This window comes from Podarcis muralis, chromosome 1 (genome assembly GCF_964188315.1).
Source record: "Podarcis muralis chromosome 1, rPodMur119.hap1.1, whole genome shotgun sequence".
NCBI classification, from domain to species: domain Eukaryota; kingdom Metazoa; phylum Chordata; class Lepidosauria; order Squamata; family Lacertidae; genus Podarcis; species Podarcis muralis.
The window spans coordinates 74,288,757-74,307,065 of record NC_135655.1 but is presented as its reverse complement, the minus strand read 5'-3'; the positions used below and the strand labels follow the sequence as shown (position 1 = coordinate 74,307,065).

The 18,309-nt window shown below is 44.9% G+C and overlaps 1 protein-coding gene across 5 annotated transcripts; it reads left to right on the top strand.

Moving 5' to 3' along the window:
- On the top strand, positions 1–18,217 carry LOC114599301 (uncharacterized). 5 transcript variants are annotated; one of them, XM_077931427.1, is made up of 7 exons: positions 1,921–2,208; positions 4,195–4,269; positions 5,904–5,975; positions 7,902–8,083; positions 8,222–13,560; positions 14,581–16,359; positions 18,184–18,217. In XM_077931427.1, exons 2-5 carry the CDS (start codon positions 4,206–4,208, stop codon positions 9,059–9,061), a joined length of 1,158 nt encoding a protein of 385 aa, XP_077787553.1. In that variant the 5' UTR covers positions 1,921–2,208; positions 4,195–4,205; the 3' UTR covers positions 9,062–13,560; positions 14,581–16,359; positions 18,184–18,217. The 5 variants fall into 5 exon arrangements, with proteins under 5 accessions (XP_077787565.1, XP_077787556.1, XP_077787553.1 ...); XM_077931439.1 differs by lacking the exon at positions 1,921–2,208 and adding an exon at positions 1–300 and having other exon boundaries at positions 8,222–16,359; XM_077931430.1 differs by having other exon boundaries at positions 1,920–2,208; positions 4,106–4,269; positions 8,222–16,359.
- Positions 18,218–18,309: the final 92 nt, after the last annotated feature.

The following is an 18,309-nucleotide window of genomic DNA, read 5'->3' as shown; positions in this document are numbered from 1 at the left end:
CTGGTTCTTCCTCTTATTTGTGGAACAAGCAAGCAAAGACTTTCTGTTTCTGGATCTCAGGCAGTGACGTCTGCCATCATATAGAGAGCAGTATCTTGGATACCCAAAATGAGCAGTGGTCCACCAATCGCAATTGGCTCTGTGGAGGAGTAGACCCTTCATAAATGACTGGGGCTGCTTGGCTGTTTGATTTATTCAAGCAGCCCCAGCCGGAGCTGCACACTGGCAAGTTTTTAGCAACAAGGAAGCAAAAATAAAAACCAGTTCATCAGTCTCGGACACTCCTGCTTCTAAAGCTAGGTAAGTGCCATTATGTATATTTTCTTTTAGCCATTCTCAGCTGGAGTCCTGAAGAAGAATGAGGAAACTGATCTGCATCATTGTAATGCTGCCTCCTACTTGTTTAGCCGACCTTGAAATATGGCCAAGGATCAAACTGAATGTTTTTGCTCGGCCACCAAACTGAACTGCAGGATTCCTGTGTATTTTAGAGCATAATCCTGTACTTAGAAGTATTCCCAGGTCAGTGGGTCTAGGACTGCAGCATAAGGCTAGTAGCTGAATTAAGCCTACAAATCTATAAACACACTTAGAGACCTTGAACTCAACAAGCCTTCCTTTTGATGCAAAACAGCGGTAACAGAGACTATTTACCATGAAGGACAGTTATCTGTGTAAAATAAATGTGGTACCAAATAAATCATTCTAAAAATACATTTCCCTGCAACTCAGAAAGCATACTTTTACATTTATATGTAATGAATGCACATATTTTATGTAATGAATGCACATATTTTATAACACAATAAGACAGAATAACATCCAGAATTTCCACATGCAGAAAGTTGTGAGATTAAGCTTTCAAATGTGATAGCAATCTTTTGTTGCTCTGATTGATACCATGGCCGAATATGCCTTGATAAAAAAAATGGCATGCTCTTTATTTGCAATCCATATATGTAGGGAGAAACAATATCCTTCATCTAGTAAACAGCCCTACTAAATAGCCCATATGGCTATTTAACGATGCTATATAGATACCCAAGCTTTTCACTCAACTAGTGAAAATCAGTAAAACATTAACGATTTTGTTGCAATTATATGTACTGTAAGTAAGAGTATCTGGCCCCGATACTTTAATTACCTGGAATACACAGAACTAGGAAACATCACCAGCAACTGGGTTGTCAGAGTGGCTATAACGCTGTTATCTTTCCACCAAAGAATCCTTAAGGCTAGTACTGTAGTATCTTAAAGACTAACAATTTTGTTCTGGAAAAAGTTTTCATGGACCAGCTGCATAAATATTATTCTCAATTGGTGAGAATAGCATCAGATGCACGACATGTTATTCTCCGTTGGCAAATGTGTGCGTGCGCACACACAGCATATATGTGTGAAAAAATGGAGATAGAGTCAAATGGCAATGATATGCAAAAAATACAGGATGAAAATACAATTAAAGTTTAAATACATGTGCAGTAAGCACAGTGACTATTCACAGGAGCCATAATTAGTGAGGGGGTGGAAATCCCCATCCCCACAAACACATACACCACCTAAAGGCAGTACTGTCAATCTTAGTCGAACACCCATCTGCTCTCAGGAGATTGATACAACAGCATTTTTTTTTCATCACCTCAGAGTTATAAGAGACAAACCAATAAGATCCACCCACAGGACGCTTTGCAAATGCACAGTGTGTTCTTTGGATTTATTTAAATACGAGCGATCTGACAGATGATTCCGGGATGATCTCTCCCCCCCACGCCCCCAACTACAGCCTTGTCTCTGAGCAAGAGAAAAGATCTGCCTGCCAAGCACTTCGTGGCACGCGCTGAAAGCGATACAGACGCGGGCCACCACCACGGGGGCGGGCCAAGTTCGCCGCCCAGCGCGGGCAGGCGAGGGGCGTTCCTGGGAAGGCGGAGGCGCCCCGCTTGCGCCTCGCAGACTACATTTCCCATCCTGCCCTTGCACGGTCCTCGCGGCCCCCCTTCTTTCCCTCGCCGAGAGATGGCTCGGAAGCGCCGAGAGTCCGGCGTGGATTTCGGGGCGCGGAGCTCCTTCCTGGCAGGTGCAGCGCAGGGCGATCCTCGAGGGCTGCGTCTGGAAGCGCAGCCAGAACTTTAGTCCGAAGTTCTGCTGCAGAGCGCCGCGCCACTTCCCGTCGAGGCGGAGAAAGGAAGCTGCGAGCCCCGGCTCCGCGTATGTAGGGCTGCCCGACGGGCGGAGAGGGGCGCGCTGGGGACCCGGCGGGCAAAACTTGTAGCGTGGCCTCTGCCACGGAAGTGGGCTATGGGGTCAGGGAGGGGGAGCTGGCCGCCCCAGGAGACCCCGGAGTCTTTTATTGCTGGTTTTGCTTTGTTTGTTTTACGTCTGATATCTCAGAATAGTTTATATCTTTCTCTTTCCTTTCCCTTGGTGAGCTTTATTGTGTGCGCTCGTAAACTTCCTCCTTTGTGGTGCTCTGGGAAAGGACTGGGGCACCAACGTTGCCATTTTTCCTATAAGACCCCAGTGCCTCTGAATACCAGTCGCTGGGGGTGAATTGGGGGCGGGGGACAATCGTGGTAGCCAGGGTACTATTGCCCTCATATCCTGCCTCCCAGGAGGTATCTGGTTGGCCACTGTGGCCAATAGGAAGCTGGAGGAGATTGGTCCTTGGTCTGATCCATTAGCATTCTTTTTATGCTCTTGTCTTCTGGATGAGACCAAGATGTGGGTAGCCCATCCCCAAGGGTCAAGTGGGGTGGTCTCAAGCAAGCGGTGACCTTTCGTCCTGCATGTGTGCCAATATCAAGTAATTGGAGATTGTCTCCGAATGTGTTCCGGTTTGTGTGGGAATGTGTAAACATCATTTACAACACAGTGCCAGTTTGCGCATTTGATGTGGGGTGATTAATCTCAATGTGGAACATTTATAACATCATGCCGGATGGTGGTTAAATATACAAGACAGAGAAGCCGACATTGTGTAATGAAAGCTGGAGCATAGGGGGCAGGGGAGATAACTCGGGAAAGAAGACATTATATTGATTCTGGATCATTGAATGATATTCTCTTGCCCGCCTACACAACATCCACTTCTGTGCTGTCAAGAGTTCCTCTTTCTAATGCTTTGGAGCAACATGTTTTCAGGCTGGCTCTTAGAAGGCAGCTACAGCTGCACCCTGAACTGATGGGGACTCTCCACAGCCAGAGTTACAGCTTTGTCTACAAGTGATGTTAGGGATTAAAATTATTAAAATTATGGAATAATTATTCAAGAACTCCAAAGGAGCTACAGCTCACAAACAACTTCATCGTTTTCGATGGATGAGACCTTCCTCTTGCAAGCACTTAAAGCTACTTTTAATAATCAGACAGCTCCCCTTAATATTTCAATTAATAATGCCACAGTTTCCCTTCATTGTGACTTTCCCCAGGCATAAGGTATATAATGCTTACTCGTGCCTATATGATCTTACTGCTCATACAGTATATGGATATATACTTTGGCATGTTTTCACAACATGAGGAACTTTAGAACTCTAACAAGCAACTTGCTGCTTTCTTCATTTCAGTTGGGGACCAACCTGTTTATGGTTTCTACTTGAATTCTTATTCTGAATCTGCAACCTGATTTTTTTTTTTAAAGTTCTACAAGTTCAGCAGTGAGTTTCAAATACAGTGGTACCACAAGTTACGAACTTAATTTGTTCCGGAGGTCCGTTCTTAACCTGAAACTGTTCTTAACTAGAGGTGTGCTTTTGCTAATGGGGCCTCTTGCTGCCGCTGCGCCGCTGGCACACGATTTCTGTTCTCATCCTGGGGCAAAGTTTTCAACTCGTGGTAACTCTTCCAGGTTAGTGGAGTTTGTAACCTGAAGCATTTGTAACCTGAGGTGTTCGTAACTCAAGTTACCACTGTAATCGATTACTTACTCTCTTCTAATTTTGGTAAGAATAACAATTTGGTCCAGTTTTCTATTCAGATTTGATTTGACACCTCTGGAGCATGCAAGCTTGCTTCTGTTCAGCATGCGCCCTTGAACGGTTTCATTACCACCCTTCAAAGGATTTTGCATATGAACGTGCCATTCTACCTATTGGTCTTCTCCCAGTAGGCTAGATCATCTATGCCCTGCTGTAAATCTGAGCTGTCTTGCTGCGGGTTTAGAGTCTAGAGCCCATCTGTTCTTCCATATTTCAGATTTGGATGCCATGGAGTCAACGGCAGGCATAATGATGAACAAAGGACCAGATTCTAGGAAAAGTGGGATTACGGGTAAGTAAGAGAAGAGAGACAGACCCAGTTCTAAAGGTTCCCTCAAAGGGCTTCTATTGCACAAAGGCATGCTGAAACACACCAGCACATCCAGTCTGCATCCTATTGTTCAGATAACTTGCCTAGATCTGTGGCAATAGCTTGTTTCCCTGTGTGAGTCCATTTCTTGTTCTCCCTTTCTCTGTCCCTGCCCCATGGAGGGCCATGGACACGTGGGTCTTCAGGATGAAGCCTCCTAATACTAAGTAAGGTCACTGGTCCACAGAGCCAAGAGGAAGGCTGTAACACATTGACATGCAAAGATTCAATCCCTGGCATCTCTAGGTCAGGTGGAGAATGACATTTGTCTGGAATCTGGAAGAGATACTGCCAGTCAGTGGAGACAGTTTCAACCAATGGTCTGACTCCATAGAAATCAGCTTCATATGTCTCATGTGTTTTCTCCTATGAATGGCAGTGGCTCTCTAGGGTCTCAGGTGGAGGTCTTCCTTGGGCTGAGATCCTACCAAGGACTGAATCTGGAGCCTTCTTCTCTGAGTTCATTGGATGCTTCCCACATCATGCCCCACTTGTAGACTTCCTGGAAGCATCTCACTGACCTCTGTTGTTGTGTGTGCCCTGGATAGGGAACCTGTGCCCCTCCTTGTGTTGTTGGACTCCAGCTCCCATCAACCTCAGCCTTTTGGCCAATAGTCAGGGATGATAGGAGCTGCCATCTAGTTTGTAGAACCAAAGCTTCCACATCTTTGTAGCATCATTATATGCCTGTCCATGGTACTGGGGAGTTGTTCGGACTATGAACCTTGACTCTTGCTCTAAATGTTTTGAGTTGATCCTCTGTGGTTGATACAATGCATAAGTGCCATTTTAGGCAATCTCTGTTCATGTCAACATGGAAAGTCTTGTGCTTATTGTATCGACCCTCTTACAGAGGCTCTGCCTTGTGCAAAGTATTCCATTCCATTTCATTTATTGAATTTATATACCACCCTATACCCGGAGGTCTCAGGGCGGTTCACCAAAAAAGATCACAATATATAAAATAAAAATAAAAACAATAATCCAGTAACACCCCCCCCCCAAAAGAGCCACATTTTAAATGGTATAGGATGTTGATTAGGTCAGCCAAAGGTTTGGTTAAAAAGAAACTTTTTTGCCTGGCACCTAAAGGTGTATAATGAAGGCGCCAGGCGAACTTTCCTGGAGAGGGCATTCCACAGATGGGGAGCCACTGCAGAGAAGGCCCGTTCTCGTGTTGCCACCATCCGGACCTCTCAAGGAGGAGACACCTGAAGGAGTGTCTCACAGTGCAGTCTCTGGAATACCTTCCCTGGTGCAACATCCCAAGTGTTTTGCTGCATTAATGCAACACCGTGGCCACTACATTGCTGTGGCGAAATGTCCCTTGCACAGCAGACATAGGACTCATTTGCAAAGCTCTTAGATTTTTTAGGTGCTTCAATATGTGCTAAATGGTAATAGTATTGTCAACCATAAGCATTGCAGTGGATTGGGGGGGCGGGTGGCAGCTCGCATGTTGCATGCATCAGTTTTAACATGTGCTTTTATTTTTGCTCTTGATGTTATATGATAAGCCATTCCTTGCTAACATGCATTTTTCTCTCAATGTCCAGGCTTGCTTACAAAGCACCTTTGGAAGGCCTTGCGCCTGTCTTCCCCCGTGGCACTTTCCCAACACTGTACAGGTAGGTGAAGCGTGCAACGCATTCCAATATACTATCTGTTTTTGTATTCTGCGCCTGTGGACCGAATACTGAAACTGAATCTGGACGGTAAGAAAGAATTGGAACATTTGAACAATGGTGACACCATTTGTTGTGACTGTGAGAACAAATCATGTACATCAAGGAAATATAAGCACATCTCTATACTTTGCATGAATGAGACAGGTTGGATAGATATACTTTTTCAGGGTACAGAATTTGTTCACAACTCTTAGTGCAGAATCTAATGAATAGGGCAAAAGTAGCTATTGTCTTTGATGGAGAGATGGCGGCCACACAGCAAAACACGGGATTCTTACAGGGAGGCAAGATGGTAGCCTGTGCATATTCAGCAGCTAGAATTTGTTGTTATGGGTTGGATCCCCTTGTGGCTTTCTCCTTGGGCTTTTGATTCAGCAGACTAGTGAAAGGTGAAGGTGATTTTTGTGGATTCCCCATTTCTAACCCCTGCCACCTTCCATGTTGTTCTGGAGGGTCCAGATTTTTCAAGGGCTGCAGGAAGGATTGGTGAGAATTGCTTCTTTCCCACCTTCTCTTAGTTGAAGCGTCTGCTGGATCAAAAGCCTTTCTGCAAGCAGTGGAAGAACAGAATTGGACTCAACCCTATTTAGATCATTTATTTCCTGCTTTTCTGCAACAGATCTCACTCAAAGTAGCAATCTTATAATATAAGTGCTGCTTTACCTGGAATAATCTCTGTTGTATAAGCATGTAAAAAAGAGCATCTTCCAAATTAACAACAAATTGCTTGATTTGAAGCACAGAATACGTAGCCTAACTGTGCATGTTTGGCTGTGGATTTTTGTAACTGGATTGCAATGGATTAGCAGCCTAGCAGGATGGATTTGTGCTACTGGGAAAAGCTTTGGGTGCTGCAGGAGTTGCTTTGGCATAAGCCATTTTGTCCTCCGTCACAGCTACGCTCATTTGTAGGATCAAGGTATTCTTGGGCTTTCAGTATGAACAGATACTGCTATTTACTAATTAATTTTAATGTATAAACAAGTTAAGGCCTAGAGCCTCTAATAACTGTCACCCATGTTAACAACACACAGTGGTGGTTCTTTTTCCATGTTGCCTCTGGAAGGCAAGTGGCACATCATACAGTTATTAACTGCATGCTCCTTGCTGAAGGCACAGGCAATGTGCATTTAAACCAGCCTTGCAAATAAGCCCACGAAAGTTACTAGCCTGCAAGCAAACCTACCAGCTTGCAGAGGATGACAAAGAGCTCAGTCTCTCCTATGGCAGCTTGCTGCACTTCTATGCTGGGTACAGAGGAGGGGAGCTTCCCTCTTCTTCCAGCAGCCAGCCTGGGTTCTGTTCTGGTTGTAGTAGAGCAATGGAGAGCTCCATCTTTCTGCCAGCTTGCTTACTCACCTGAATGGAATTCCTGATCACCTATGACTGCCAAGCTAGTGCTTAAATATCAGGCTGATTCAAAACACACAGGATTGTTAGTCCTATTCAGAATGGGCCCATTGAAATTAATGGACATGGCTCGCTAAAATCCACTAAGTTCGGCGGCTGTACTGTAAATAGAACATACAAAGGATACAGCTCACACATTTTAAGGAGTAGATGAATCATTTTAATTTGTTTTCGTTAGTGGTCTATTAGCATATTTTACGTTTATACACTGAGACAGAGGGAATGCTTATAGAAACGGATGTGACAGCTACCTTCCTGTGAAAGACTCTGCTTAAAGCCGTGTGTGTGCTCATGGCAAAATATAATCTAAAAGCAATGGCAGTGGGAGTTGCGTGAAAGGAATTGCCTCTTCCCAGAGGCACAATTCATTAGCATTCATGATATGTTGTAGATCTGTGCAAAGGGGAGCTATTTCATGAGCATCTGTTCTTGGGGGGAACCATCCTGTTCTTGCAGGTTCTTGCCCAGACTTGATAATGAGCAGGAATGAAGTGCCGGAACAAAAGATAGTCCACAGAGAAGCTTCATCAAGGCCTTGGTCACCCATGAAGACTCACCAGACACTCTGCTTATCCCTCTCATCAGACAATGCCAGGCAATACAGTGGCTTGGTCTCTCTGGAGAACCTTGATACTCAGGTGAGTAATTATCTAAGTGTGTCTGCGCTGAGACATTTGTTGGGCAATACACAGTTTGTTGTCTGTCATGCGGCTGCATCAGTTTGTGAATCTAGTAGCAGGAACTTAACTGATACCTTTCTCCTCTTTTTCAAATAGATGAAACAAGCCCACAGTGGTGGGGCAGCCAGCAGCACTGGTTCCCTGGAACGGGCATCCTTGTTTTGTGCCTCTGTACCCAGTTCCTCATCCACATCCATCCCCTCCAAGCCAACAGGATCTCCATCCAAGCCCAAGTCTTCCAACTCTTTGTTTTCTCCGTTGCTGCCAAAGGGCAGCTTTGAATTCAGTCCCAATCCGTCATCTGTTTCTAGCTCCAAGAAGCGCCGCAATGGGAGTCTCAAATCCGGGGAGGCCAGTGACCCAAAGCCAAGGGAGCTGCAGGCAGGCTTCGGTTTCTTGGAACCGGTCATCGCCAGGGTAACGGACTTCATCTACGTGGGGAACCTCCGTGCGGCTTACAGTGGGCAGGTGCTGTGCAAGAACCAGATTGACAGCATCATTGACGTGAGCAGCTTGCCCAGGGACTGCAGGGTGAGCTTCATCCCTTGCACCTGCAGCCGAGGGCCCCAGCATAGCTGGTCCCGCCTGAAGGTGCACGTCCAGGGGCCTTTGGAGGAGGAGCGCCTTTCTCTGCAGCAGCCGTGCTTCTGGGACATCAACCGGTGCCTTGAGGCCTCGCTGGAGAAAAGGAAGCGGGTTCTGATTCACTGCAGGGATGGCTACTCCCTGGCTCCTACCTGCGTCATCCAGTACCTGATGGTCAAGCACCACATGAGGCTGCTGGCTGCTTATGAGTTTGTCAGAGCAAGGTACCCAGTCAACATCCGGGAGTGTCACCAAGACCTGCTGGTGGACCTAGAGAGGTCTCTGTGGCCTGGAGAGGTGGACATGGAGTGCTCTAAACAAGCCATGTCAAGGAAGATGGCATGGACATAGGGTCAGGCTAGATGGCAGCAGTTTCATCTCACACATGTAGAAAGGTGGGGAGGAATGTGGTTCATGGTGACTGAAGCTTCTCCCCTTGCCTGTCCCTTCTCTCCCAGCACCTTCCCAGTATCTAGGAGAGGGAGCAGTTCTTGCATTGTACACACTCTCTTCACCCCCTCTCCTTTTTCCACAGCAGGGATGGCTCAACTTTTTTCGCTGCATTTGCTCTTGGCTAGCCTTCTCCAAAGTGGGCATGATCATCCTGGGCCCACTGTTTCTTACCCTTTCTCAGTTCTTTCACACCTTTTCTTCCACGTACACAGCCACACACGCTACACATCCCCGTCACAGGGCTGAACTTCCCCAGGGAGATTTAAATCTCTCCACCACGTCCAGTGCTGCAGTGTTGAGGGCTATTGCTGTCTCTCCTACAAAGGGCCCAACCTCTGAAGACCATAGGCAGTGGTTTTCCTCCCCCTTGCAGCATTGCACTGGGGGAGGAAAGCAACCACTTGAAAGGGCTTAGCAGGCCTGATTTGGCCCATGGGTTTACCACCCTTGTTCTACTGCAAGTTCCTGGTTTCAGCACATGGGACTGCAGCAGCCATGCCTACTTTGGATCTTAGGATACAGTAAATAACAAAATACCGTAAGAAAGCATGCGAGCGCTCAAAGCCAGTCAGAAGGCCTAAGGATGCCATTGCAATGTTTCTGTTATGAAGAAGCTGCCTTATATTGAGCTGCCTTAAACCATCCTTCCCCAGTAGATCCTTTTGCAGCCCATCTAACTCCTTCATTGGAAGATGCCAAGGACTAAGTTTATGTATGCAAGTATCTGCTTTGTCACTGAGCTGTGGACCAGGGCTATGTTTACTCTGCTCTAAAAATACTTTGCAGGGTGTGTGTGTGTGTCTTTTTTAAACTTGATTTGGCCAGTAATGAGAAGAACAAGGAACTATTCAGGGGACTGAAAATATTCAGAGGACTGTCACCACTGGAAATCTTAGTTTGGAATTCTTCTGCTTTCTGAAGTTGACCAGGGCATTGCCCAGACACATTCAAGCAAATACTAGTAATCACCATAAGACTAAAAAAATTGCTTTTTTAAAAAGTGAAAACTGAGTTTCCTAGGAAACGAAATTATGCATCTAGTACCACATTCTGTGGTTTGGGAGGGGGTTTTTTTTAATGCTCCTGTGAAATTACAGTTTGCATACATCCCTGATCCTTGCTTTTGTGCTGAGATACACCAACAAGCTCTTTAAATTACCCAATTTGATGAGGTAAATGGCTCTCCACAGCAGCTATGCCTATTTCCATAACTCTGTAAATGTGATAATTCAGCCCTTTCTTAGCAGAGCCACCGTAGGCCTCTTTTATTGTCAGGGAAATTATAACACTGGAGCAGAACGTTCAAAGTGGAGATTGTCTTGACAGCACTTTCCAGCTCCTACAAGATGAGAGCTTGTAACATTTGCATAAAAGACTCTTAAATCAGGGATGGATGCGGCATTAGAGAGCAGGTGGGTTGTCAGCAGTGGAATTTAAATCTGGTGCTTAAAATCCTAGATTCTGTGATTGGAATAAAGTAGGTATTTATTCTTTTTTCATATATTCTGGTTGTATTTTTTCCCCTTGTTCTTTCAGATTTTGTACTGTGGTTGTAGATTTTGAACATTTTTATGCAGAACACTGGCTGGTTTCATCCCTAGCAAACTGAAGCAGATGGGCAGGAGGGGGAATGTCTGTACAGACTGGGGTGATTGGGATGTGAGCTGACCCTTGATCCTTATCTGTTGCACCTGTAAAATGCTATGAATGCGTTGACTCTACCAGTCAGTAGCCTTGAGGAATTCTAACACAACAAGCACAACAGGCAGCAAGAAAACATGGGAGTTCCTATGGTTCCTCCAACTCTGTTTCAGCATCCTGAGCAGCAGTGAGAACAGAATCCTTCCTTTGCTCTACCTTCCCCAACCTGAGCATTAGCCAGGTCACATGCACCCCCTTTTAAAAATCCAATACAAAATGTGGCTCAGAACATTATGGTAGTTTTGCACCTCCCCTCCAGGTAGCTTGGCCAATATTCAAGGTGCTGGAGGAGCAAACCAGCCCTGCTGTGCTCTACCTCTCATTTAAATCAGAAGCAGTGAAGGCGGTGAATGTCCTTTGTGAGTGTCTGGAGGCTGTTGGAGGATGGATGGCAGCTAATGGATTGAAGTTGAATCCCAGCAAGGCAGAAATATTGTTTCTGGCAGATGGGGCAGGCTGTTGGCTGTTTGCAGTTTGGTAGCGCTGCAGAGAGCTTGCTGGGGAGACCATGCATTAAAAAGGGACTCAAAAATAACTTAAAACAAGGTTTTAATAACAAAAACAAAAACTCCATTTACACTAAATACATCAACAAACAAACATGACCCAACCACCAACCCATCCCCCAGGGTAATGGGAGAGCTAGGTGCTGCTCCTTATATACTACACCCAGATGCTGACACACCTTAATCAAATACAACTCAGCAGCACCTGCTATGTTTCACAGCTGTAAAGCTGGGTCTCCTTATCTTGCTCTGGCCCTTGCTCTGGCCCCTTAAAGACATACACATCGAGTGGAACAATGATGAACCTTTATATTTAAAGAAACCATTCAACATAGGCAGGTGTGGGGGACTCCGTTGTCCTGAATGGGTTAACTGTGCCCCTGAAGGACTAGCTGCACAGCCTGGGACTCATTTTGGACTCACAGCTGTCCATGGAGGAGCAGGTCAATTCTGTGTTCAGGGCAGCTGTTTACCAGCTCCACCTGGTACGCCAGCTGAGAACCTACCTGCCTACACACTGTCTCACCAGAGTGGTATATGCACTGGTTATCTCCTGCTTGGACAACTGCAATGTAGTCTGTGTGGAGCTACCTTTGAAGGTTACTCAGAAACTACAATTAATCCAGAATGGGGATGCTAGACTGGTGACTGGGAGCAGCCACCGAGACCATAAAATACCGGTCCTGAAAGACCTACATTGGCTCCCAGTACGTTTCTGAGCACAATTCAAAGTGTTGGTGCTGACCTTTAAATCCCTAAATGGCCTCAGCCCAGTATACCTGAAGGAGCATCTCCACCCCCATCGTTCAGTCTGGACACTGAAGTCCAGCGCTGAGGGCCTTCTGGCGCTTCCCTCCCTGTGGGAAGTAAAGCTACAGGGAACCAGGCAGAGGGCCTTCTCGGTAGTGGAACCCGCCCTGTGGAATGAGTAATTATATAACATTTATATAATCTGAAGGCAGCCCTGTATAGGGAAGCTTTTTTAAGGTTTAATGTTTTACTGTGTTTTTATATATGCTGGAAGCCGCCTAGAGTGGCTGGGGCAACCCAGCCAGATGGGCAGGGTACAAATTAAGAAGAAGAAGAAGAAGAAGAAGAAGAAGAAGAAGAAGAAGAAGACGACAGAAATGACATTACTATCAGTTCTACCAGTTTGTGGTTCAAAGCAGTCCAGCATGCTGCAAATTTATCCTAGTGATAAAACTGACACTAAAATACTTAATCCTTTATAAAGCATTCTAATTGAAGCTTGGCTTCAAATGTGTCATATGTGAGTAGCGTTTCTATAATATGAGAAAATATGTTAAATAAAGAACATTGTGACCCTATGTAGACCTGGCATTAATAGAGATGTATTTAAGAGGTGTCTGATTGAGACTACCCAACTGAAAAGTATAGGCATATCCTTGATGCACATACAGTCTGACTCAGAAAACTCACAGGGGCTGCCAGCATTCAGGAATCAAGAGCCCTATGCATTTTGAGCTCTTCGGTAGGGTCAGGAGATTTATAGCCCTTTTTCTTATTCTAACTGACTATATGATAGCTGATCTTTGTGTAAAATCCTGTTAGCATTCTTTCTCTCTACGAGGACAGCCCTTTCAGTTTTATGGGTTTTTGTGCTACCCAGAAGTTTCATAAGTGATTCTATGAAATTAAAAGTGTCTCACACTCTAGGTATTGCAGCTCCAGCCCTACTGCAATAAGTTACCGTATTTTTCGCTCTATAAGATGCACTTTCCCCCTCCTAAAAAGGAAGGGGAAATGTGTGTGTGTCTTATGGAGCAAATGCAGGCTGCACAGCTATTGCTGAAGCCAGAAGAGCAAGAGGGATCGGTGCGTGCTGATCCCTCTTGCTCTTCTGGCTTCAGCGAAAGCAACGCAAAGCCTCCTGAGCGCAGCCAGAGCACTCCTGCCTCTTCGCTCAAGAGGCTTTGTGTTGCTTTCTTGTTTCTTGTTTTCCTCCTCTAAAAACTAGGTGCATCTTATGGTCGGGTGTGTCTTATAGAGCGAAAAATACGGTAGTTGTTCAGTTTAGCCCTGTCCTGTTACTTTCAGCAAGGCTCTGTTGCAATTGACTTGCTGCATTTTAGCTTTTGAATGTTGCTTTGACTGTGCTTCTACCAGCAGGTGGCAGAAGGAAGCTGTATTCCAAAGCAAGACGGGCGATATGAAAGCTGGACACTTGAGGTTAATAAAATGAAGTCCGATTCCACCTTGATCGTGCCCATGTGACACACGCTTTTCTCACCAGGCTATGCCAGAGCGCATTCATTACTAAGACGAGTTGTTCTCCCTTCTCTGGCACTGCAATCTCTCTATGACAGTGCAGGCAGCCCTTTCCTGAGTTGCCCAGGTGCCAGAACAGGAAGTCAGAACTGTAGTGTTTTTTGACTGTTTGCAGCTAGCAGGGTGGTTACTGATTAACAGGGAGGCTTGAGATGGCATTGCGTTTGCTTTTATAATCCAGCTGAATCAGAGCAGACATTTTATGCCAGAATCAAATGTGAAAGTGGACTTGTAGCAGCCTGGATTCAAAACATGAAGTTGAATTTCAGGCTCCTGATTTATTCCAGAGGGCTCCTGATTTATTCCAGAGGGCTATCTTGTGGCCCTCAAAATGTTGGACTACAACTCCCATTAGCCCCACTAGGTAGGGATGATGGGAGTTGTAGTTCAGCAACATCTGGAGGTTCAAAGGTCTGCCCTCCCCCACTCTGTAGCAGGGAGTGCCTTCTATCAGTGGACTACAATCCCCATCATCTCTGACCACTGGTCCTGCTAGCTAAGGATGATGAGAGTTGTAGTCCAAAAGCACTCTGTACTTTACATAGGGTTTGTGTAGGGTTTACTCCTTAGCCTTTTCTTCTCCCCAATATATCCCACAATGCAGCAGAGGCTTAGAATAAGTGCTTTCCTTCTAGACGGGTTCCCTTCCCAGGTTGATGAGCCCTGTCTGCCTCTCACTCCCCTCTACAGCACATGGAGAAACTGCCTTCTGCACTTGGGGTTATTTCTATACTAATTGCCCTGATTAATGTCACATTTATAATTAGCAGCAAACTATCTTCCTGTGTGATGTCTAGATAATGCAACCAACCCAGTTTTTGTACATAATTATCTCTATGATCAATACATGGCAAACCCATTGCTTACATTTAGAAATAGCATGTATTTTGAGGCTCTTGTACTTATTTCTGTCTGTCCTAGGTAGCCCAAGAGGACCCTGTGGGAAGAGAGGCTATCATACCAAAAAGGCAGGTTTGGGCTACTTCTTCTTTTTCTTCTTCTTCATCATCATCATCATCATATTAGCCATTCAGCACCTTTAAGGATCAGCATTCCAGTGCTATACTAGCCCTGCTTGCTGCTGTCAGGGGAATGAGATCTGCTGGAAGCTGTGAGGAGAATTTATACCGCAGTATTGCCTTGGGTGCTGTAATCCTTCTTTAGTATCTCTTTGAACTTAAGATCTGCACCTGCACAGCGTGTCAAACGTGGATGTATTGAGTCTGCGGGAAGCATTGAAAAAGGAGAGGAGGAGCAGGAGGGAAGAGAACATCCGAAATCCACCAAACTACTGAGAAGCCTTAAAATCCATCTTCCTTGGATATAAACTTGAAAAGCCAGTTTTCATGGACCGTGCAGCTTAAAGCTGCAGCTGATGAATGTGATTATTTCCTCGGTATTGACTTCTTAAACGATACCCAATGAGAGTCTGTGGTACGGTGGGAAAGTGGTGGATTTGGGCTGTAGGATGCTGGCCCTTCTCTTAGCCAGTGGTGGCCAAACTTGGCCCTCCAGCTGTTTTGGGACTACAACTCCCATCATCCCTAGCTAACAGGACCAGTGGTCAGAGATGATGGGAATTGTAGTCCCCAAACAGCTGGAGGGCCAAGTCTGGCCACCACTGTCTTAGACAGAGTGAGGTGGCCATGGTGGCAACAGATTTGGAGGCAGCAAATAGGGAGTTGTGGTGAGGCTCTGTGTGCTGCCTGCTTCCCTCAGGTGTGGTGGAGGTTGATGGCCCAGTGCAATTTCTGAAGTAAAATTCAACTGTAAGTTCAGTCAGCTTCTCCATGTGAAATGGGGCCAGTAGGGAGGACCTTTGCTTCATGCTGCAAAATGTATTGGACTAGTCCTTATGTAAAAAGTTTGCTTCAAATTCCTGCTTGGTTGAGAAATTTGCTGAGTAGCCTCAGGCAATTTGTTCAGTTGCACAGTGGCAACAAAACTGAGCTGTGAATCAGGAAGTCCCATGTTCAAATTCTGCTTCTGCAATGAATTTGCTAGGCGGCGTTAGACAAGCTACTGTTTCTGAACAACGGCTCCCCCCCACTCCCCATCATGAACTGCCGACATTTACTTTACCTTGCCTTCTGGATTACTATGTATGAAGCACTTTGAACACACTATATAGATTATTATCACTTCACCTAGCCTACCTCATAGGGTTGTTGTAAGGGTATAATAGGAGAATCCAATGTGTCCTTGGAGAAAAGGTGTGGTATAACTACAAAAAGATCAATAAGGTAGTATTGGGTGCACAAGAAAATTAGGGTGGACCCTGTAAATGTTGTCTATGTTAAAAATTAACTGAAGTTCTGAGCATGTGTATATGTATATTTTTCATATGTGTCTTTCACTGCATTCATTTCACCTGTTTACCATGTAAAATATATGACTCTGCTCCCGACACTCTGCAAAATACACTTCCTCTTCTGTTATTCTCCCTGCTGCCTGACTTCTCCAAGACTTCTTGACTGCTTCCCAAATTGATTGCTTTAGCCGAGGGGGGTGGTTTGTATTTCTGGACCCTAACACACCATTGGTCTAAGGAAGACTCCATGCCCTTAAAGAGAGAAGGGGTTTTTTTGCTGAGCTGTTTAAGAAACACATTTATACCTCCTCAGTAAGCCAGCTGCCCGTGGCTTGCCAGTTGATCCAGTCCTCCCACCAGCGCTGTGTGTTTTTCTTCTTGGGACTTAGGTGAGCCCTTTGCATGTCTCTTATTGACCCCCCCCCCCCCACTTGCTGTTCGAAGAGGCTGAAAGAAAGAGTAGAAACTCTGTGGTTCCTAGATTAATGATTCTTGACTGGGGGGAAAAGGATCTAAACCACAGTGTTGGAGGCAAAGTCTGTCCTGTGAGCACCCGTCTGTCTTTTCTTTCTTTAGCCTGTTACAGCAATCAATTTCATCGGACTTTGTTGCTGGTCCCACTCCATAAAAGTGGCTTTGGCTCTCATGATTCAAGAGCTGGAAAGCTCAGATTTACTCCGTCCTCAGATTTAATTCCCACGATGTTAAGGAATCTGCAGTGTAAATTTGCACTGCGAAACCTGAGCTTGAGAATGCAGTCAAATTTCCCTGCTGAAAACATGGCCTGTTTCTACATTAAAACTTGCTCGGTAGAGAAAGCCTAACCAGAAAAAGAAAAAGAAGAAAGCATACGATTTTGCCTTTCAGGAAAGAAAAGCATAACTAATTTGAGTAAGCTTGCTCTCCGTTCAGTAAGCAATTTTGGGGCGGTAGGGAGCAGATGGAAAAACCACTTGTTGAAGAAGAAAGGGGAAGATGTAATGCTTGACCGCGTGACCTTTTTCGCACTTGCTGCTAAGAAAATGATTAAAATAGAGTGCTTTGTTTTCAGTGAGTCTGAGTGGCGCTGGTTTCACAAGTAGCATGCTGACATTTCTGCAAAAAAGGCAACTGACAAGTTGGGATATACTGTAGAAAATACGGAAAGGATACAAAACTTCAAATTACACAAACATCTATTTTGATGATTGGCATGATTTCCCTCTGTTGTTCCTTATTTGCATTTTGTTTTATTTCTAGTATATGTCATGCCCACTGTCATTTGCACCTTTGCCACCTGTGGTTACCACAGTGACACCCCTTATTGGCCCTCCTGAGTCACTGGGAAAGGCAGGCCACAACCCAAGGAGACAGCTGCAGCTCCTTTGCAAGCCATTTTTAGAAGCACTTTCTTCTCCATTATGTGATAGGCCCTACACATTTTTCAGGATAAGGTTTCTTTCGGGAGGTCAGCCATGGCCTTCGGGGGTGTCCTTTCTGGCCATCTTTTAACTCTTCCTTGTCTCATTCTGAGTATAATGGCCATCCATTTGCGATCCAAAGATAGCAAAGTAGTTAGTTCACACACTGGTGGGCAGAGGGGGGACGGACAGGCGAGGCACATACCTTTTAAATAATCAATTTGAAACAATACAAAAATACAGGGAAACCTTAAAGTTTAATGCAACTTGTTCCTGTGAAGCCGCTGAAATGGAAGCAAATTTGTAAATGTGTAGCTGTGTACTTCTCTGGTTACCACCATTATGACAGCCAGTAGAATGCATTCATGTACTGATAAGAATCATTGCAATAAAATGTAAGCTATTGACTAAGTAGCAAAGCATGCTTTGTCTCCTCACATGGGCTGCAATATGAGTTTATTGCAGAGGTTTCAACACACATTGTTTCTACAAGACTTAAAACTTGCAAGTTTTCTGGAAGGCTTGCTATAGATAGGTTTTTCCCATTGCGACTGAGCAAAGAGTATATTTGTTTGTTATTGTTAGGTTGGATTTGTTGTGTTATAAAATGAAAAATTAATAAAAATTATATGGGGGGGGAGAGAATGTATTTGGCAGCCTTCCATAAATTTGGCAACTACTTCCTCACTTAGCAGATGGGGAGCAGTTGGGCAATAAGTACAAACCAATTTTTATTTTCTAGTAGTGACCAATGTTGTTTAATCCAAACAATACACTTGTATTAAATATATCTATGCCTTTGGTTTGTTGCAGGTGCTCATCAACAAAACCAAGATGTCTGAGTAAGTTACTGTTGTGTATATCTTGTGGGCCACATTTTTAAAAACACAATTCTAGAGCTACAATTTTTCTTTCAATCCCATCAACAAAAAGTAATAC

What these genes read in the sequence shown, in the direction of transcription:
- LOC114599301 (XM_077931439.1), top strand. Translation starts at nt 4,206, where the DNA reads ATGGAGTCAACGGCAGGCATAATGATGAACAAAGGACCAGATTCTAGG. An exon ending in ACTTTCCCAACACTGTACAG is followed by an intron (nt 5,976 to 7,901) that starts GTAGGTGAAGCG and finishes CTGTTCTTGCAG; the next exon opens with GTTCTTGCCCAGACTTGATA. An exon ending in TGGAGAACCTTGATACTCAG is followed by an intron (nt 8,084 to 8,221) that starts GTGAGTAATTAT and finishes TTTTTCAAATAG; the next exon opens with ATGAAACAAGCCCACAGTGG.